Source organism: Petaurus breviceps, unplaced genomic scaffold (assembly GCF_028583685.1).
Source record: "Petaurus breviceps papuanus isolate PSGF00001 unplaced genomic scaffold, PetGlider_PUasm1.0 178, whole genome shotgun sequence".
In the NCBI taxonomy this organism is placed as follows: Eukaryota; Metazoa; Chordata; class Mammalia; order Diprotodontia; family Petauridae; genus Petaurus; species Petaurus breviceps.
Genome location: NW_027185777.1, coordinates 11,455,532 through 11,477,891, shown reverse-complemented (window position 1 = coordinate 11,477,891; position 22,360 = coordinate 11,455,532). Strand labels below are relative to the sequence as shown.

At 37.2% G+C, this 22,360-nt stretch overlaps 1 protein-coding gene and 1 long non-coding RNA gene across 2 annotated transcripts in view; one reads left to right on the top strand and one right to left on the bottom strand.

Annotated features, from left to right (window-relative positions):
- The first annotated feature begins 233 nt into the window (after positions 1-233).
- LOC138159764 (uncharacterized) lies at positions 234-2,652 on the top strand. The gene is made up of 2 exons (XR_011167964.1): positions 234-2,173; positions 2,215-2,652. It is a non-coding gene; the product is annotated as an uncharacterized lncRNA (long non-coding RNA).
- Positions 2,653-9,044: 6,392 nt separating this feature from the next.
- MALRD1 (MAM and LDL receptor class A domain containing 1) overlaps positions 9,045-22,360 on the bottom strand; it is a 930,206-nt gene continuing 916,890 nt past the window's right edge. Inside the window, exons 41-43 of the mRNA XM_069086118.1 lie at positions 13,424-13,496; positions 11,698-11,763; positions 9,045-9,376 (exon numbers count right to left, since the gene is read on the bottom strand). Coding sequence (XP_068942219.1) covers positions 9,299-9,376; positions 11,698-11,763; positions 13,424-13,496 — 217 coding nt within the window. The 3' untranslated portion in view covers positions 9,045-9,298. The remainder of the gene's footprint in view (positions 9,377-11,697; positions 11,764-13,423; positions 13,497-22,360) is intronic.

Sequence of the window (22,360 nt, the reverse complement as noted above, 5' to 3'; positions counted from 1 at the left end):
ATTATTATTGACAATATTTTTATTCACTTCAATAAAATGGCATGTGTATGTAATGGCAAGCAAAGAAATAGTTAGCACCTTGTTTAAGCTATTTAATTATGTAGCACCTTGTTTCAGTTCAAGTTTCTTGCCCATGATTATATCAAGTCTTTTGTTAAGAAACAGAACTTGTTAATCACTGTTGCTGATGCAACAGGAAGGGGCAGAACAGGGATGAGCTTAATGACAACATATAAGGAAAAGCCCCAGGATGAGAGAGCAGAACTGGGAGGAAGCATGGCTGTGGTGCTCCTTATTTTGTCTGTCTGTTTGATGTTACTTTATCTGATTCATCTGCTGATAGAGGACATTGATTGCTATTGTTACAGAAGCCCTGGGATTTCACTGCTGGTTCAGAAGCCCTGAAAGAAGATTTTTTTGTTGTATGTTTACAGAAGTCCTGGAGGAGGGTCTTACTGGGTGTGATAGTAATGGCAATTAAAGATTCCCCTGTATTGGCTTGGTTTTCAAATTGATTGTGTTAAAACCCAGAGTTTGTTAATCCCACCTGTGGGATGGGCTTGTTGATGTGAAAAGAAAGTCTTAAACTGGGAGGAGCTGGTGATGTAGATTTGGAGAGACACTAGAGAGAGGCGGAAGACCTCTTTTTGGAAGCAGCACCTCGTGGAGAGAGAGAGACTAAGAGAATTGCTGGTGGCTGCTTTGAATTGCCCTGGACTTTTGAGACCTGCCCCCTGAGCTGCCAAGGACTGAGGAGACATGGCTGTTTTGCTGGTACTTTGTCTGTCTGTTTTGATGTTGTTTTGCCAGATTTGTCCACTGGTGAAAGACAGTCCTTTTGTTGAAGAAGTCCTGGAACCTGGCTGTTCGCTAAGAAGGCCTGCGACTGTCCTGCAGACAGAGAGTGAATACTGTCCACTGGTGAGGGACAGTACTGTTGTTGCAGGGGTCTGGAGACTGTCCTGCAGACAGAGTGAATACTGTCCACTGGTGAGGGACAGTGCTGTTGTTGCAGGGGTCTGGGAGCCTTTCTGTTGGTTCAGAAGCCCTGAAGAAGGATTTTCTTGTTGTATGTTTACAGAAATCCTGGGAGAGGGCTTTGCTAATGTGTTCAGGGGTTCTAGGACTGTTCTACAGACAGAGGATAAATTCATGAAGGGACTGGCAATGTATCTTGTGGCTTTGCTAAGCCTTGTCTCCCTAGGAACTAAGATTGCTGAGAACTTGCCTCCTGTCAAGATGAAGAAAAGACCTCCATTTGGGTATTAAGTGCTGTGTTTAAACTTGATGTAACTCTGGGGTAGATTCAATTGTGATTCAGGGGTGGGGAACTTTTGACCTTATGTTTGGAAACTAATCTCCATTTGAGAAGAGGGGCTTTGTGGTGGACTTAATTAAGGTATAGCCTAGGGGTGGAGAAGTATTTAGAACAGAGACTTTGTAATTGATTGAATGATTGGAAGGTCCTGGGGTGGGGTAGTACTTGGAGATTATTTAATCACACTTAGTAAATGCTGTATTTTGAATGATGTCATGTTTTGATCTTCTCTGTTCTGGGTTTGTCACTGAATAAAATAGAGAGCACCTATGCTGGTATTTTGAACCTGGGAAGTTGCCTTTCCTTGGCATTGCATTACACTGGGATGTCATGGTAATGACATGTAAAGATCCCTTCATATTGGAAAGCTAAGAGGTACTTAGCACATAGTTCAAATTAAGCCTCTGTTAAAGAAACAGAAGGTATGAACTCCTGTTGCTGATGTAACAGGAAGGGACTGAAAAGGGAGGAGCAATACTTTATATAAGGAAAAGCCTCAGAGAGGGAGAGTCAGAACTCCTTGGCATAAGCTTTGTGGAGGCAGAAGCAGCTGCTGCTGAGGAGGCTGAAGAGGTAAGGTCCAGGCTGGAGAGAATGATTTGGAGCTTCTACTGAGGAGCTACCAGCTTCTCCTGGGAGCTGCCAGACTGAGGGAGCAGATTGTGATACTGGTACTTTGAAGGAATGTGTTTGTGGATTTGTTAAACCTTGACTTTCTGGGAACAGAGACTGTGAAGGATTTAAGGTGGACTGGGCATTGTAAACTTCAGCATGGAACAGGAAGTGCATGGAGAGCTGGACAAGGACCTGGGAGCTGTCTGCCTTTGAACCTAGGTGACAGTTTGGTGAATCCAGGTAGGAGCTGGGACCATGGAAGGAGATCCAGGGAATCTGAGAGATGACCCGAAGTCAAGCTGAAAGAAAACTTTACTTGGACACTGTGTACTGACTGAGAAGATTGTCATTTATGACTGAAGGGTGGATGGCCTATGTATTTTACACTACCCCTTAAGAGAGTGCTGAGTAGTGACTGATGTAACTTAGTGTGCCCCATGAGAGAGAACTTTGATTATTGTATTTAGTGACCCTCCTCCCTAAGAATGATTGAATGATTGGGTTGATTAAGTTACTAAGTGATTGATTAAATGATTATACTTTGTTCAAAATAGTGTGACCTCTGTGGTGAAAATTTATGTGGCTATTTTCTGTGATAAGTTGTTGTGAATGCTGTATTTTTATTATCTGTGATAAGTTGTAACATTAGGAATGCTATACAATGATTTACTATGAATGTTTTGCTCTGATTTGTTATTGAATAAATAGTGTTCACTATACTATGTATTCAGAACCTTTAAAGCTGTTCACAGTAGCATTCTTCTGGAAAGCTACTCATATGTGCCTTTATTGGGACTATACTGATGATTTCTGTTGATTCCTCAGACCTTGTTGGTGGGTCTGTGTTGATTTCACAGGCAGATAGTGAATTGATGATGGTGCCAGCAAAGTGAATGAATGGTATTGTGGCTTTGTTAAGTTTTGTATTCCCAGAAACAGAAACTATGAAGGATTTAAGGTGGACTAGACACTGTGAGCTTCAACATGGAACAAGAACTGGACAATGAGCTGGATGAGGAGTTGGGAGCTGTTTGACTTTGAACCCAGCTGACAATTGGGTAGATTAAGGTAGGAGCTGGATCCATGGAAGAGGAACCATGGAATCTGAGAGCCAGCCTCAGTCAAGATGTAAAAACCTCTCCTTGGGTATTTAATGCAAACTGAGAAGATCATGATTTACTGTGGCCAAGGGGTGGGAGGAGTTTGTACTCTGTATCATGTACCTCTTCAGGATGATTGAATTAAGGATGATTGGAAACTAATTTCCAATTAAGAAGAGAGAAGACTTTTTGACTCAGAGATTAAGACAATGTGACCCAGGGGTGGAGAGCTTTGACCTTTGTACTTTGTGTCCATTAAGGAGGCTTGGATGATTCAGTTAAGGACTTACTGAATGATTGTACTTAATGTCCCTTAAAGGAGGCTTGCCTCCTTAAGGACAATTGAGTTAAGTTCTTACTGAATGATATCTTTTGCTTAAAATTATGTGACTACTTTGGTAAAAACTATGTGGCCATTTTATTGATAACTTGTTATGTCATAACATTATGAATGCTGTACTTTGGTTTCTGTCAATGTTTTGCTCTAATTTACTGCTGAATAAATAGAGAGTTCACTATACTATGTATCAGAGCCTTGAAGCTATTCACAGTAGCAGTCCTCTGGAAAGCTACTTGTGCTTGGCTTTACAGTGTATTAACTGATTCCTAAGTACAAAGCTCTGTATTACATATTGGACACACTCAAAATACATAAATGGATCCATGATTTCTTTGAGCTGAATGTTCCCTTCTATGGTGCAGCTCTCCCCCTGCCTAGGGCTGCAAATCTTATGTGAAGTATTGTTGGCTTCCTTTTATAAATCTGCCATGGGGTCCCCCAACATGTTTGGGGGCTTCTCCTTTTTCTAGTGACATGACAAAAATGTGAGTGTAGCACCACCACAGTCTACCTATTATCTTCTGTCTTCACTGAGTGACCAGGCCATCTTCTTTTTCAGCTGTACATCTCCTCCAATAAGTCTTTCCCTCTTTTTCTCCCAAGTTTCTGTTTTGTTCTTTTTGGGCAGCCTCTTCTCACCCATCATACATCTTCCAGTAGAGGGATGCTAATTTTCAGTGTTTTGGAGATTGTTGTAATCCATGTCTCGCAGTCACAAAACAATACTGACAGAATAGCGATGTTAAAAAAGATAGGCCTTTATTTCTTCCAGAAGTTTGGAATTATTAAGAGAGTTTTCCAACTCCCTAAATGTAATATAGCCATTACTCTTTCTTCTATTTAATTCTGGACCCAACTCTGCCATTTGACATGTCTGTCTTTGCTACATATGAATACATACATACGTAATAGATATAAAACAGTATCATATACAAAAACAGATGTATAATAAATATGATTGCATATGTACATATATAACATATGAAATAAATTTGAATATATTTCTTGTAACATTACATTAAATTGCAACATGAATATCTACATATTGAATAAAGTGCAAATGTAACTATGTCACATAAAAAATATAATCAAGGACATGCTGATAAATTTTAAAGAAACTACTATCAAAATAAAATACGTGACATACTTTTGAGTTTAGTCAGCATTAACAATTTTTTCTATCTCTTAAGTCTAGACCATCAGCAAAGCAGTAAATTAAATCCTTATTTGTAGCACTTACTAATTTCTGAAGTGTAAATGTTCACAACAGATATTTAGCAATTAGCTGTCCTAAGCTTGCAGGAAGTTGCTTCAAAACCAGTATTGCATATGACTGTAGTGACACAAAGATAGATACATACAGATGGAACAGTTGCATACATTGTTTGTACAACTGTATGTCATAATCTAGTCAACAGACATTTTTCATTGACTTTTTTTTTTTCTTGTGTGGATCAGGCAACCTTCTTTGGAGTGGTTTTGGATTTCTTTCAGGAGGCATTTCCATGTTCCAAGACTTGAAGCAACCAACATAATATCATCAAAAAGAAGGAGCCTCTGGAGGTCTTCCCCCTCCAAAATGGATTTCCCCTTTAAACTTGAAATCCAAGCCTGATTCCCTCCATAATAGTGGCAAATACTTTCATTGACCATGCTGTGTGTCTCTGCTTTTTATGCCTTGTGTGACATTTGTTATCAGAGGATTATTAGGCATTGTTATGCCTGGCTTATCTTTTCAAGAATTTTGAGTGATCTCATTTGTGAGTGGGGGACAACCTATTAGAAGAGAACCTTTAAGAGAGGCATTCATTGGGATCGATAGCCCTGGGGTTCTGGGAACTCTGATGGGAAAAAACACAACAAAACCCTACATATTTTTCACTAATATCCAAATGAAATCAAGCATGTCCTTCAATTATTTACAAACGTTATTCTGAGAAGGCATCCTTTGGCCTCGTTACACAGCTGAAGGGGATTTATGACACAAAAAAGACGAAGAATGTGTACTGTTGAGTCCAGCTAATCAAATGCTTGTTCCCAGCTAGGAAACAATACATATAGTTGTTTCTTACTTTCTCTATGTCTTTACTTACATCAATTGCAGGATAACAATGATATGGTCCACTATGGAATTTTGCTGGTGAACACTTGTCTATTCTTCACTAATACCCTCATCAAAGATATTCTCAATACATCCATAGATGATTTTTTATAAAAATGCTTATATGTATGTGTATATGTGTGTGCATATATATTTATATGTTTACACACATAATGGATATGTATGTTTGTATATATGTGCTTGTGTGTATTTTCTTTTTTTTAATAGGTGTGTGAGTTGGTAGTGTTGATCTCTTGGTTGTGTTTATTTTTGTACTAATGAATCCTGAGAGTTTTCCCATCCCTTTGACATCTTCCCCTTTCAGATACCTGGTAACTCACACTCTTAGTGACATCACAATGGCACTGCTTCCAATGCTCTAATCTCTTTTTTTTTAGTCATGTTTGTCTCCCTAGTACAATTAATTACTATGTCTTATACAGTCACGTAAAGTACGGAAGTTCTTTTTGTACCAATTAAGATTAGCAACTGCTTTGACAAAGATTTAGAAAATTGCTTGGAACATTCAGAATTCATGGTCCAAGGTCACTGAACCCATAGTACCAGAAGAAGGATTTGAATCCAAGTCTCCTTGATTCTGAGACCGCTGCCCAATCCATTACACCATGCTGCTTTCCACAGTGTTTATCAGAAGTCTGAAAATAAAAAAACTACAAACCAAACTCTGCTTTGGTTTGGAAGGATTCATAATACAAATAAACATTCAGATATCCACATATATATGCATGTGTATGTATATGCATATCAATATATATGTACACATGCATACATATATATAATTAATTCATTCTTATTTGTACTTCAAAAAATAATATATAAGGCTCCTAGTTGGAAATCATCATGTGTTAAATATAGTAGAGGTCTGTCTACAAAGCCTGACCAGTAGTATTATGGCCAGCAAAAGGCTGCAATAATTTAAGGGATATAAATGAATCTTATGTTCATGATGCAACAAATGTGAAAAATGATGGAAGGTCAAGGGGATGGAAAAGTGAAAAAATCAGTCCTTATATATTCCATTAAAATACTATCTAAATGTAAAAAAGGTATTTGTAATAAAGATGTCAATTACAATTGCAAGAAATAGTGAGAGAGAAGGAAGTATAACTCATTTTATGTGACAGGAAAGCACTATTAAAAATGGGTCTTGGCACTTTGTATCATTTCTATGTTGTTTATAAGTAGTATTACCTTCTTTGTAATTTGGTGTGCTGAGCTAAAATTGGCTGGCTCTCGTCAGCAAACCATAATGGGAAAAGATTTTTCAGGTTAATGTCTTACAGATTCACATATAGTCATTCCAGTATTTATAGCAGTGAAACCTTAGAAAGCCCTTTTGTATTTATAGGCTTATGCCACATGGGATACTTCTATATTCTATAGCTCAAATGCATTTAGAGAATTAGGAGATTAATTGCCTTATTACATATTAACCCAAGGGAGTTTAAGTGATTTGATGGCCTGATTTTCAAATATTTGCTTTTCAATATAAAGTTGATCCTTTAAATTTAGAACAATTGGTCAGTGTCTACCCATCATCCTAGCATTTCTATCTATTTTAGCAATTTTCCATTGCTTATAAAAAGAATTCTCTACCTAGTGGGTAATTTATTCCTGGATAACTGAGGCAAAATTGTGCTCTAGAGTATCCCTACAAACCTGTTTCTTTTTTATGCTCCCTTCTTACTTTTTATCACTTTGGTGTTTATTAAAACTTGTATGAGAAATTGGAGAACATAGGAGCACTGAGATCGAGTATATAACAGCATTTCAAAAGTCTTAAATCACTACAAAAGTATAAGTAAATACATCATAATATATATTATTATCATCATTAAAATTCTATGTCAAGGGATGATGCTTAATAAAAGTAGCAACCTATCTTTAACTTACTGCTTTAGAGGGTAATCTTAGCTTTAGGGAAGTATAGATAGTATAGTAGACCTGGGTTCAAAGCCCATCTCTGACACTGTGTGACTGCAGGCAAATCACTTAATTTCTGTAGACCTCAGTTTCTTAATTATGTGAAAGAGATTAGATTACCTATGAGGTCCTTTTATATAAAAATAATGTGATATGCTTTAACATAATATATAGAATAATATATTATAGAATATGTATAAATGAAATAATTATAATGATTCTTAAGTGGCACAAAGGATAGAATACTGAACGTGGAATCAGGAAGACCTGAGTTCAGATTTGGCCCCTAACACTTCCTAGTTATATGACCCTGGAAAAGTCACTTAACCTCTGTCAGCTTCAGTTTCCAATACTGTAAAAAGAGGATGATTATAGCACCTACCTCCCTGAGTTTTCATGAGTAGAAAATGAGAAAACATTTACAAAGTACTTTGGAAACCTTAAATTAGTTATTATCATTATTAATTATTAACTTATTATTATTATTATTATCATAGCTGATGTCAACATCAATCACAGAAGTCAGGAAGATAATTGTTCACCTCTAGGAGCACTTTACAGTTTCCAGGGAGGGAACCGATTTCTGATTGCTAGGTGATGTTTCTGTTCTAAATTCTGAATTGAATTCAGTTCTTCCTGATTCTAAGCCCAGCCCTGTGCTGCATGATGTAACAAATGGAAGAAAAGGGAAGAGTATCAATACCATGTATTTTAAAAATAAAATAAAATACTTTTCACAACTTGAAAATTGTTTTGATCTGAAAATTCTGTAAAGTACAGAGATCCATTAAAGTTTCAAGGAGAAACTTTTAAACAAATTCTGAATTGTTGCCTAATTTCCAGTTGCTATTGATCAATCAATCAATCTGAGTTATCATTTCACTGGCTTTCATAACAAAGAAACATAAGTTTCATGGATCCCCTAAGTTCCTGCAAAGGAAACAGGACCAGTATCAGCTGGCTAATCAGTATTCATTCCCTCATAGGACACTTGTATACTGACCTCTTCATCAAGTTCGTTCAGGCTGATTCATACATCTATTTCTTTGGGGGAACCAGTTCCAGATCAGAATGAAAGCAACTTTCAAGGATACTTAGTATCTATAAGACTGAGGTATAGGCTATGAGAGAGGTCAATCCATTCAAACACTAATATAATGAAAACTAGTTATTCCACCTCCCCGCCCCAGTCTTCCATTTGCCATCCCCTATGGGGGGAAATTACTCCAAGGTCAGAAGTTTGGGATGTCATAAACAGCAAACACCTGGGAGAAAGATATGCCTCCATTTAGAATCTTTGTTAAATCTACGCATTAGCTTTTATGTTTTTTTTAAGAAGGTAAGGCTAGAATATTAACTGACTTCATTTGTGTCTAATATGCAAGACCAGAGACTTTTTAATTCCCCCTTAAAATTGCTTTGATCTGGTTGGTTCAGCTTATTTGGATGCTTTGCTAGTTCACCCTTTGCTTCTGATCCTTTAAACATCAAAATAAGCATTTTAAAATCTGTGTATAGCTCAGGGTTTGAAAAGATTTAAATTCTCATTTTTTTCAATGATAGCAACAAAATCAAAACACCAGGAAAATGAGAAAGCCGTTTTTTATTAAGTGAAATACTTTTATTAATACACTGGAATTTGTTCTGTTTGCATAATGAAAATATATTTCCCCATCTGACCCTATGCTAGCATGAAGATCAGAACAATGGTTTCAGAAAATGTATGATTCTCAATAAAAAGGTTTTTAACGCTGCAGCTCACATGAGCAATTTCATTCATTTTTGCTCATTACTGTTATATGCAATATCATTTCTAGTTGATTTCAGAAACTGGGATTTCCTATCAAGTTGAACAACGGAATTAATTGTGTTTTATTTGACTATTGAAGATGATTAGGAATATTCTGGTTTCTTGAAGTAGTGCCATACAAAGGATTGGCAAAGGAATATGTAGAAGTCTAAAGGGAGAAAAAAGGACATTTAAAGAGTTAGAATTTCAAGCGGTAAAAACAAGCTCCATCTCGAAGATTCAAGCCAGAATGTGACTGGCTTCCTAATGGATTTTACTTTGGGAAAATAATTTACTGCCCAAGCAAAACATCTTATGTTTTGGCCTTAAAGAAAAGCTTCTAGAGAAAGTGGAGTCTTCAGGATAAGGGTCAAACAAAGACACTATGATCTACATGAGATGCGTTAAGTAGATGAGCTAAAATTACTCTAATGAAGTTCATGGTACTCTGCACAGCTGTGTCCTGGTCAGTGGGCTTATTGTATTTGTGGCTCTATTTGTGAAGAGGAAAGGAAGTGGAGAGGGGGTTTGGAGAGGGGGAAGGAGGTGGAGGAAGTAGGGAAGAAGGAAGGAATTAGCAGAAAGCTGTAGGCAATGAATAATTCCTATTCTTAAAAGGAGATTGCGCTGGGAACACCTACAATGCCTGCCACCCATCTGGGTAGTGGGGTAGCTGTTGGATATAGAGAAAGCAAACAACTTCAGACATCCCTGTGAAGTAAAGTGTTGTTAACTTTCTTGTGCAGATTGCGGAAGTGAGGCACTGGGAAGTCAGGATCAGTATGCAGGCAAAACTTTCATTCTCACTTTCCAATTCGAATCATTAGGATATCATTGCAAAATAACTCAGTACCTCATTCCTGCTTATATGCTCCCAGTTCATTTGTGGAAAGGCATCGCTGAAGCAAAGACATATTCTCTGAGGTGGAATTATTCTTTCCTTCCACAACTTTGCTGGTGGTTAGATGGTATAAAGGTACCAAGAAGATGAATGGGGACCACTTAGGTTTTTTTTTTTCCCCTGAGGTTCTCAACTAGGCCATGTACATTAGTGGAACTGGGAAGGTTTGAGTCAACTCCCATACAGCTGATTCTAGTTGGTGTGAGCACAGGTACTATGGATCAGATCTGGGTCACTGTGAGTTAACTGCTCCCAGATAGATTTACCTGGGTCTCAGCTATGGGCCCTTTGGGCAAGGAAGAAGCTCTAGGACTCTGAGAATTTTCTTCTGTGTTGCTTTTATCTGCTTTTTATCTCTAAATCAGTTGCTTTTCATGGGGAATGATGTATTTGGTTTTATTAAGGAAATTGCATATCCTAACTCTCAAGCTTGGAGTGGTCCATTGTACCATATTCAGGAACCCCGACAGAGACACATGAGGAAGATAAAAGGTGAAGATATTTCATTGTGACTTTTTAATATAATAAGTGAGGGATTTTTTTTACAAGAATGCAAATGAAATTCTACTAGCATTTACAGCACAAAAGAAAGTTAATTTGAAGGATCACTTTTCTGGATGGGTAAGATGGAGGAAGAAGAGGCTGTTTAGACCTATGGTTTCATTTTCCTCACCTCTCACCTATAATTTACACTTAACAAGTTGCCTAGGGACAATGAGGTTAAGTGGTTTGCCAATGGGCAAAATGTCATTATAGATCAGAGGCAGCAAAGGAGCCAGGGGAAGAGAAGCAGATAGAGAAAATGGCTTCCAGTCTAGAACATTTTTAGGGTATACATTCTATTTAATACACTTAATACACTATTAAATACACTTCTATTTAATACACTAGCTATATGAACCTGTGTGATATCATTAATTTCATTTTGCCTCAGTTTATTAGAATGAAGGACCTAGATTTTCCAGCTATCATAAGACCCTTCTAGCTTAAAATCAATAATTCTATGTTTTCCTTCTTTCAAGTTGAGCAATCTAACCACCCCATGATATTGGACATGATATGAACATGATACCAGCCAACTAATTCAAAAAGGACATGAAGAATAAGTACCCTTAACCTTTAGATTATATAACAACAGTATTTTCTTTCAGGCTTTTAAGTTAAGACACTTTCAATAGAACATACATATTGGCATAGTCAATTTCCTCCTGTGTCATTAGGGACACAAAGGGAAAGAAATGAGGAAATTAGTACTTAAAAAAAAAAGCAGAAACATAATAGACTCATGTCCATACTCAATGCAAGAAAGCAAACTTTGCTTAATAGCAGGTAGAGCTACCTTGTTTCAGTTAATTCGAATTCTTTTTTTTTAAATGGTGCAACTTAATCTGGAAATAAAATTCAGGAGACAGAGATGGAAACTCTCTTGCCTTTCTTAAGGAAAGGAATCAGGAGAATGAAGACAGCTGGAAATCTTTTAGCTGTTCAGAAAAGTAAAATAAATTGTGTCTGCAGTTCCTTTCAGTTTTTATATGGACTGCTGTGTGTACACACTAGATAGCATCTTGAAAAGTGTTATTGGTACATACCTCTGTGTGTTCTTGCCAAGGAGAGACACTGATTTGTACCCTTGGGAAGACAGCATTCCCTGAAGCCTGTAAAAGATGGGCAGCAACATTACTTCTACATTTTTAGCCAGGGAATTCTTTTTAGATATTATCTCAGTGAACACAATACCAGCCAAGAAAGACCCTGATTGGATTCAACATAACATTTGTACTTTTCAGACGGTGAAAATTAAACTTTTTTAAAGATGAAATGCCATTAAAATTTTCTTTTTTCCTCAATCAGAATAAAAATGTTTATGCTAGATCTCTAAGCTCCATAATGAAAGTACATCCAAGTTAGTTTCTAAAATATTTATCTCTTATTTTTTTTCATCTCCAGGCTGGGGATACACTTACAGTTTTACCATATGTCCTGATTGGCAGCATGAATCACCCACACTTAATTTACTTCATGCTCTGGGAAATATCTTACCCTTTGTTTTCACTTCTACAAAAAGAATTATTGAGAGCTGTATCACCTCTTTCTTGAAAGGAACAGAGGGAAAAAAATCAAGAGTTGCCCTGGGTTTCAATAGTAGTGCCTAAGGCTCTGCAAACTGCCCAGGAAAAAAAATGTGTAATCTAACACATTTCTTCCTTATTTCAATCTCTATATAAGCAAAGACAATTAGGGCTTAAGATCACTCAACTGGGCAGCTAGATGCTGCAGAGTATAGAGCAGTGGGCTTGAAATCAGGAAGACATCTTCATGAGTTCAAATCCAGCCTTAGATATGTATTAGCTGTGTGACCCTGGGCAAGTCACTTAACCCTGTTTGCCTTAGTTCCTCATCTGTAAAATGAGTTAGAGTAGGAAATGGCAAACCACTCCAGTATCTTTGCCAAGAAAACCACAAATGGGATGACGAGGAATCAGGGCTTGTGTCTTCAGTTTTCAAGGACTGAAAAATGATTCAACAATGACAAAAAAGTCACTCAAATACAATCACACTGGGCCAACCAACACAAGAAACATGGGCACAGACCCAAACTTGGGGTTTCTAAAGGCCCAAGTTTATAATAGAATGAAGTTGATCTAGTGTCTAATATCTGATGTGAAGAAACTTTTTATGGAAACTAAGTGATGTGTCACAGCTAATCCTATTTAATGCTCAAGTGGAATGTCAAATTAATTGCTTGAGGAAGGGATAAGAAATTTTCTTTGCCATTGCCTTTCTCGCCTAATTCTTATCACACTGATAAGAAGTGGTCTCAAAATGAGACTAGGTAGATGTTACACACTTTAATTTCCTTTTCTACTCCTTCCTTCTGAGCTATCTAGGTAATAGACCTCAATCCATATAGTTGAATTTGAATGAGAGTGGAATATCTGTTGAACACATTTTTTCCCCCTTTATTACTTTGGGGGATAGGGGAAAAAACTGGAGGACATCCAGTTGACATTTGCTGTGAATAGCTGACTAATACTCTGTGGCTTAAACTGATATTTTCCAGATTTGTCAGCACTGTTTGAATCTGAACAGTAACCACAGTCACTTAACACTGAGCTGACTTTACTAGCATATTGAGAATATATTTGAGCCAAAAATGTCCCATTGGGAATTTAGAGAAATTGAAATCTTCATTTTCCTTATTCAAATAACTCCGCAAAAGAACTGTGTTCATTTGTGATGTGGAAACATGTAAGAACAATATTGTACTTTTAGATTTTCCATAACTGAAACAATTCAGGCCTCATGGCCACCTACCTCTGTTTTCTCTGAACGACTCTCATCTTCATACATAGGATTAGCAAATGCATGAGCTGTTTCTTCAGGTCTCCTTTAAAACACAGTGTCGCATAGAATGGTAGGAATTAAAAGAGGCTTTCAAGTATATTTTCAAGTTACATCTTGTAGAAAACAAGGAGAGAGACACATTGTCTAGCCAACAAGTGCTTACTTTTAATGAATACATTACCATAAGCAAAAATAATTCAAAGATTCCAAAAGTAACCACATTCTTGAAGACAAATGTAATTTGAACTCTGAACCTTCAGACTTCCAGATAAAGGCAGTAGAGTTAAGGAAGTGACAAAAGTATGTTTTTTAATCTCCAAATGTATGCATGTGATTTTAAGATCTCAGTCTTTTAGCCAAAGAGAAAACAGAAGAATCATTTATCAGTCTATGGATCCACAGAGTGCAGGGCAAAGTTTAGCTATGAAGGGTTCTTACTTCTTAAAACCAATAAATAAAAAACTGGGCTCCTTCTCCTCTTCCCATTCCTTCTCCTCTTTAAAAAAAATTTTTTTTAAAGCAATTGGGGTTAAGTAACTTGCTCAAGGTTACATGGCCAGTTATTTTGTGTGGGTGCGAAGTATCTGAAGCCAGAACCGATCCCAGGTCTCCCAACACCGGGGCCGGTACTCTTATTCATTGTGGCACCTGGCCACCCCTCTTTCTCCTCTTAACTCCTTTTCCTTCTACACTTTTTTTTTCAAAATCTTAGTCATCTCTTCCTTCTATTTTTCACTATTTTCTTCTCCCATTTCCCCTCTCTTCCTTCTCCTCTGGTCTCTCTTTATTGTCTTCTTTCCACCCTCTGCTCTTTCCTTTATTCTCCTCCCTATGTTTTGCTCCTTACATTGTAGTCTCCTTTCTGTGCATTTACTGGTCTTTGATAAGTCAATTTAGTTGTTGCTCCACCATATAGTTTGGATTGGAAGATACCTGTCTAAAGAGACTGACTTACTAAAATGTAGCCTCTTGGCAAAGGCCTTTAAGCAAGGTTACTCTGCATAACTATTACACATTTGCTTAAGAGTTTTGAAGTATCCTTAAAGACTTGAATGGTGTTTGACAGACTTCCTTTGACTCTCATATTCTATCTTTATTGAAGTCTGCTACTGATTGGCATATTCATTCCCTAGTCTAAATCTATGTCTCTTGAAACTAGAGTTGCAAATGATCATGCCTCTGTTTACATGGTATCTTAGTTGTCAAAAGAAAATTTATTAGTTGCCAGAAAGCTCTTGAATCGACGTCATAGTCAACAAAAACACACACAAACAACACAAAACAAGCAGAAACTATCTAAGGAATATCTGATGAAGAATAAACTACAGAATATAGTGAATGGGAAAATCAGAGAACGTTTAATTCATAACCAGTTTCTTAAGAATAGCTATAGAAAACTACATAATTTTGAGAGATCTTCACCCAATCACGCAAGGGAAGTATGGCAAAATGGAGTGAGCTCAAGTTACCCCCCCAAAAAAAAATCCTCGAAATCTTAGGGTATAGTCATTTCACAACAATGCCTAATTTTTCCTCTTCCAAGAAGCAATCATAAATTTAGAGCTGGAAGGGACCTCTTCCAACAGTCTCATTTCACAGATGAGAAAAATTAGGCACAAAGATATTAAGTGACTTTTCCAAGATTCAACATGTAGAAAGGAAAGAAACTAACATTTATTAAGTATCCACTTAATTTGTAAAACTAAGCATTTTTACAAATATTACCTCTTTTAATCCTCACAACAATCTAGGGACCTAAATACTATTATTAGCCCCAATTTACAGCTGATTAAAATGAATCAGAGTTACTTAAATGACTTGCCCAGCTACTTACAGCTAGTCAGTGTCTGAGGTTTAATTTGAACTCAGCTGTTCCTGAATTATAACCTAGCATTGTATTCACTCTGCCACCTATCTCTGATAGCTGTAAGTACTAAGATTTAATCCCAGTGCTCTGACTCAAAACACAGTGTTTATTCCAGAATCTAGGTATTCGGCTCCATTTTTTTTCATGGTTTCAAGATTTTACATGTGTCTCCAATACCTATAGCAACTAGAAAAACCCCATGGTTCCACAACAATTTAAATTCTTTAGGAACCATGATGCCACCCAAGACCTTGGCCTATTACAGTCATACTGAGGATGAGTGGGGAAGAGATTCAGCGAAAACAGGGAAAAAATACACAATGCTTTTCTTTGAATATAAGTGACGGAATACCCCAAGTCGTCTCCATTCAATGTGGCTGTTCTTGGGGAGCATTAAATTGCCCATGTGGATTAAGTGGCCGAAGTTGTCTTTCTTGCGTCTAGACCTCTATAGTTTTAAAATTTTGCTATAAAATCAGATACACAATTTCACCTTGACCCAGGCTGCCATCTATGGCTGTAGGTCCATACATAGCTCTTGAATCATACTCAAGGAACTCTACTAGCCTCTCCATGATATTGTACTGCCTTGTGCTGCAAGAGATCTCGATTTTATCACACATAATCTCGTTGTGATGCTACAGGTCACAAGAACAAAGAACACAATCGTGGAAGGGTTAGTACCGTGGATAAACAAAAGGCATATGGAAAGACACATGGCGGCTATAAGTCTAATGGCACTAGTGATAAGGACATACTCGAAGAGGAACGGTCTTAAAAAAAGATAGTATCTTCAAGTACATGTATGGATTGTAAAGGAGACAAAACAACCATGTATATTAGTAGGAAGGAGGGGCAAGAGATGGATAGCCTGTCTGTTGTACTGGCATTGCCCAAATGCTAGAAGGGAGAAAAGTCTATGGTATTTTGGATAGATCTTCCATAGGGTCTATAGAAGGACTGGAAGATGAATCATATGGGATGAGAAGGCATGGAAGGACTGCTATTTGCATTTCTGAAGGAAGCACTCAAACTGATTAGGTTAAAGGTCTTTTTTAAGTATTAATAATACTGAAGACTAATAGTCTAAAATATCACAATTTTTGATAATAATGATGAATTCCAGCCTGGAGCCACCACAGCTTGTTACTCCCATTTGTGTGAAAAGAATTCTTGTCCTGATTCAGGTTAAGTTCAATCAACCTGAGACAGCCAATGAGTAAGAAGACCTATCTTCATTGTTGCAGGTACTCCTCTCCATATTTGCCACCTCCCATGCCCCCCCCCCTCCTCTATCCTAGAACCCACCCAGATTCTTGACTCCTGATACGCCTTGAATGCTTAGACGAAATGGAATTCACTGACCCATCTGCATTTAAGACCTGCCCTGCCACTGCATCCTAAGGTACAATCTCCCCTGTTTCTACTCTCTCTTCCTTTCTCCCAATGACACCTTTCCTCTTCTTTACTCCTTGCCTATCTGTGCTGTGACTATGGATTGGATTTGGAATTATAGGCTTTTCAATATGCCTATAGGTGGATTTGTTCTTATGTGTTCTCTCTCCCAATTAGAATATGAGTTGCTTGGAAACAGGGACTGTTTAGCTTTTTCTATTTACAGTTCTTAGCACACAGTAATCACTTAAATAATGTTTTTATTCATTCACTCTTTCAATTTAAGATAGTTTAATTGTGAACTTAATATAGGCAAGGCGCAGTGCTTGGCACTGAGGTTACAAAGTTAGATAAGACATAGACCTTGCAAGGGGTTTAAAATTTCAGAGAGAGGTAATTGAAGTAGGAGATGGAAAGTGGTAAGCAGAAAAGAGAAGTCTAGGAATTATGGATAACTTATTTTAAGCCCCAAGTTTGCAAGGAAAAATACTTATATGTTAAGCCTATATGGAATGAAAAACTTGTTTTTTGTGTAAATTTTGCTAAAGAATAATGAGCTAGACAAGATAATCTCCATATATTCTACTAACTAGAAAATTTACTCTAGTTGTATTAAGAATAGATATTGTACTATGTATATATGTGTGTGTGTGTGTGTATGTGTGTGTGAACATATATATATATAGCCTTTTAAACACTGTTACATTTTGGAATATATGAGTGGGTGGTGGAAGCTAGCAGGGGAAAAGTCATTTTGATGGTGGCTGCAAAGAAATAAATCAACTTTCACCAGGCCAGTGAAAGAAATGTCAATACAGGTCGAGTGAGGGTAAATCCAACCTGGATATGCCACTTTTAATTTGGAGGGAGTGTGTACACCACTAAAGTAATTCACTTAATGGAGAAACTGAGAAAATCATTGCAATGGCATAGGGTGTGGCTAACAGGAAGAGGGATACTGCTAAGAAAGAATATTGCATGATGGATCTGGGAGGAAAACAACATCAATTTCATTGAGGTAGACTCTAAACTGAAGGCTGATTCAAATGGGTGGAGGGGGAGAGGGAAAGTATCTCTGGCATAGTTAAGCTAGAAACACCAAGTGAAAAAGAAATCAGAGTGTATTTCAGAAATAATTGAGCAGCATCAGTGTAGACAACTGTGGTTCAGAGTCTGATTGTAAGTAAAAGGAATAATAAGCCCCAAATAAGGTAAAAGGGCAACAGAGTATCAGAGAGGATGCAACTTTATAATTTGTCAGAACCCTGTCAAACACACAACAGGAAGAGAGATGGTAAGGTTGTAATGGAGAAGGATGTGAAACTGACTTAAAATAGACATGGATATAATAAACTATTTGTGCCATGTTCCCTGTGGTGTTATAGCAACAAAAATATGGACTATTATGCTAATGTTAATTTGATAATTAGTGCTATTGGTTTAAAAATAAATTGTTTTGTTTTTAAATTTGTACACATTTTATTTCTGTACATCTGGTTTCAAAAAAAAAAATCCTGAAATGGTTAGGCTACTTACTGATAGCTACCAAAACATCTGCAAGCTTCTTATACTAATGAAACCAAAGAGGTCTTGATGATATTCTTACAGGAAAGAATTACATGAACATCTTAACAACAATCATAAAAGTTAAATCAAATGGTCATTAGATCCTTTGTCTTTCTACTCCATGGTGACCTGGAAGGCAATGTAACGATACAGAGAAATTTTTCTTCATTCCTTATTGGAAATGTAGTGACTTCACTATCACATATATTTTTACTTACTCAATTTTTTTTTTACTTTTCTAGTTTTCTTTTTTCTCTTGTGATTGTATTTTAAAGATTCTATCCATATTATTCATTTCTATCAGGAGTTACTTAAAAGTCCTCTATTTATGTGTGCGTACACATACACACATTTATCTGTAGGATTATGTTCACTACTTCATAGGAAATTAATTGTGATTATAAGTCAATATTTTACATTTTGGAATTTTATGTCCTAAGATTTTCTTTTCTTTATGGTAGAGTGATCCTGACTAGGTTTCCTTCATATTTGAATAGCTTTTTTTTTTTTTCTGGCTGCTTACAATATTGTTTTTTGTTTCCTTTGATGTGGAAGATTTAGATTTTGGCTTTAATATTCCTGAAGAGTTTCAATTTGTGGGGTTTTGGGAGAGGGTTTCTTTTTAAAATTTCACTTGGCCTTCTGTTTCTAAAAGTTCTGGGCATCTTTATGATTTCCCATATGTTATCCAGGTTTTTTGTTTGGTCATGGGTTTCAGGAATTCTAATGATTCTTGAACTATCTTTCTCAACTTGTTTTCAAGATTAATTGTTTACAAAATTAAGTAACTTACATGACCATGTTTTTTTGGCATTGTTTTGGTTTTGGTTTTTCTATGCAATCACTGAGTTTTGTTTACTCAATTTTATTTTCAGAAAGTCTACTTCTGGGATAAGGTTTTCTGTTTTTTGTTCTAAGCTACTTATCTTTCCTTTTTCCACTCAAGCTATCTAATTTCATTTTTTAATCTCTTGTTTAATCATTCTGGATGTGGTATCTTGCACTAGATAGCACCCTTTGTTGGAATTCCTCACTTCTTTTTTTTCTCTCCTGTTGGCTCAGTTCAGAGGTTGACCTAACCCTTTTCTTCCTTAGCCTTCTCTTTCTCTTTCCCCTTCTCCTTATACAATTCTCAACTAGAACTCTGGGTTTTCAAGGGCTACATTGACAGAGGAAAAATTCTAGAGCCCTATCAGGATATTTTGCATATATTCCTAATGAAACATTGTGACTACTACCGTGTTTCCCCGATAATAAGACCTATCCCGAAAATAAGCCCTCCCCTTACTGTGTAAGATTCCTCTAAAATAAGCCCTCCCCCGAAAATAAGCCCTATTGAGATTGCTACTGTAGTGAAGGTGATCCCCTGTGCTACACGCTACATTATGGTACCCCCTTTCAGAACCCCCCCCCCCCCCCCCCTGTGAAACTCACGCTGCGTTCCGAGCTGCATCCAATCAGAGCTGCAGCAGTGAGCGCGTCATCCTGTTCTTCCCCAGTGATTTGCTTGCTGGTGCCATTGAGAGCAGTGCCGTGGAGGAGAGCTGAGGCAGGACAACATAAAAACCCAGTATGTAAGCGGGAGTGAGGGGGCATGATGGAGGATAAAAAGGGCATCATAGAGGAAAAAAGAAGAACTCAGGGGGCATGATGGAGTGAAAAGAAGGACTGATGGTCATAATTTTATTATTCTGTCTGTTTTGACCCCCAGACATGAGTACAAAAAGGAAGAGCTATACTGTTGAGTGTAAGAAAGCAATTGTAGAGGAGTCACATGGCAAGAATCTTGCAGTTTTCTGTAAAGAAAAACTTTTGGATCTTCGAATGGTCAGAAAATGGAGAGCAGATTATAATAACCTCAATCAACAGGTGGATGAGGGAAAAGGGAAAAAGCTCAGGTCTGGATCAGGTCGGCAGCCCTTATATCCTGACTTGGAGATCCTCATTGGTGAATGGATTGCTGACAGGAGAGCAAAGGCCTTGGTTGTGCACAGGGCTGATATTCAAGCATTTGCCCTTTCAAAGGCACCAGAGTTTGAAATGGTCTCAGAAGGATTCAAAGCATCACAACACTGGTTGGATGGTTTCCTTCAACGGTATGAACTGCCCCTAAGAAGATCAACAACACTGTTTAAGCTGGATGATGCTGAAGTTATTAAACGTGCACTTGCATTCAAGTCCTTTATTGATAGGATCGACATTTCCAAGTACCAAACCTGCAATATGATTGCTATGGATGAAACTGCAGTGTTTATGGGACAAGTATCTCAAACAACAATTCATCACAGGGGTGCAATGTCAATCTACATTCCCACCACTGGCTATGAAAGTGCAGGGGTCACCTGTGTTTTGGCAATTCGTTTGGATGGAAAGAAAGCCACACCTCTAATCATCAGTAAGGGCAAGAAAGATAAGATTGAACGTGTATCTGGCATTTACATTCTTGAAACCGAAAAAGCCTGGTGTACACAAGCCGTTATAAGAAAGTGGGTTGATTTAATGCTGCCACTTGTTATGCAAGGTAACCAAAGAGGTCTGATAGTCTGGGATTCAGCCAGCACTCACCGCGCTAAAGAAATGAAGAACTTCCTTGCAGAGAGAAGAATAGATCAAGTAATGATTCCTGCAAGGACCATTTGCGCATGGAAGTCAATGACTACATTGAAAATAGAATGGAAAGAAATCAGCGTGGAAACTTTGTGAAGCCCTGTCTGCAAGAAGTCGTGACTTGGGTGAAGAAGTCATGGGATAAAATTACTGACAGCTGTGTCGCCAAGGCACTACGAGCAGGTTACCTGGACAAGACATATTCATTTAAAGAGAGCTATATTGCTGGACATGACAGATTGGGTCTACTTCTTCTGAAGGCAATGGAGGCGCAAGACATCCAGGACGGAATTCAGGGTATGTACACTTATGACGATGTTATTGAAGAAGATGACATGATCATTATTGAATAAAGGTACATTTTTTTGTTCACATTTACCTGTTTATTAAAATTGCTGTCAATGTTCATTAAAATAAGCCCTCCCCTGAAAATAAGCCCTCTGGTGTTTTTCTGTCCAAAAAAAAATTAATAAGACAGTGTCTTGTTATCGAGGAAACACGGTATGTGAGGACCAGCCTAGCTCACCACCAGCATCCTGACCATAGTTATTAATTTTTTTGATAAGTTGACCCACAGAAGAAATCCTTCAGTATTGGGTGGCTACCTTCTTTTTGCTTCTAGTTGTAGTGATAAAGGGACAGAAAATGGGAGTGGGACAAAAGAATCTATAAATCACTCAGTTCTCAAGCCTACTATCAACATTTAACTGCTGGCAAGCTAATCACCTCATTAGTAATTGTGCTGATAGGCTTGCTTTGTTTATTCAGCTTAATTCAAGTGATAAATGACTGAACATTTTTATTAGCCTTGTCTATACTTCAGAATGCATCCAAAGGACAAAGAAATGCCACTTTATGGGATGTTTGGTGATTTAGCCTTGGACTGATCATGACAGGCATAAGCAAAATGACCACTGTGAAGATAATTATAGTTTGGATAACCACAGCTGGTAGAAAGGACAAAAAAGTAGGGAAATTACATGAAGAACTTGATAAGATCCTTCCAACCAGGTAACTGGACATCTCCATGTATGTTGTAGATATAGGAGAATAGGGAAAAACTAGAATAGCGCAAATATATCTTGAGGAAGAATAGTGACATACCTGTGAAGCTATGAATCATCACCATACTCAAGAAAGATTTATAAATCTGTTCATACTTTTTTACCCAAAGATTTCTTAATTTGGAACAGTATCCTAACACTAACACTGAGTGAGGAGTGCTGATTTATTTTTTTTTAATTATGGGAAATTACTTTTAGTAGTCAAGGATTATAAGTAATCTAGATGTCTGATGATCAGGGCAGAGTTAATTAAATTATGGGAAATGAATTCAATAGAACATTATGCACACTAATGACAAATATCAAGCAAATATGGGAATCAAATATGGAACTGTGAATTCATCATGGAAAATCAAAAATGAAGTATTATAGAATGAAGAAACTAGCATCAAATAGCATTTACTCCAT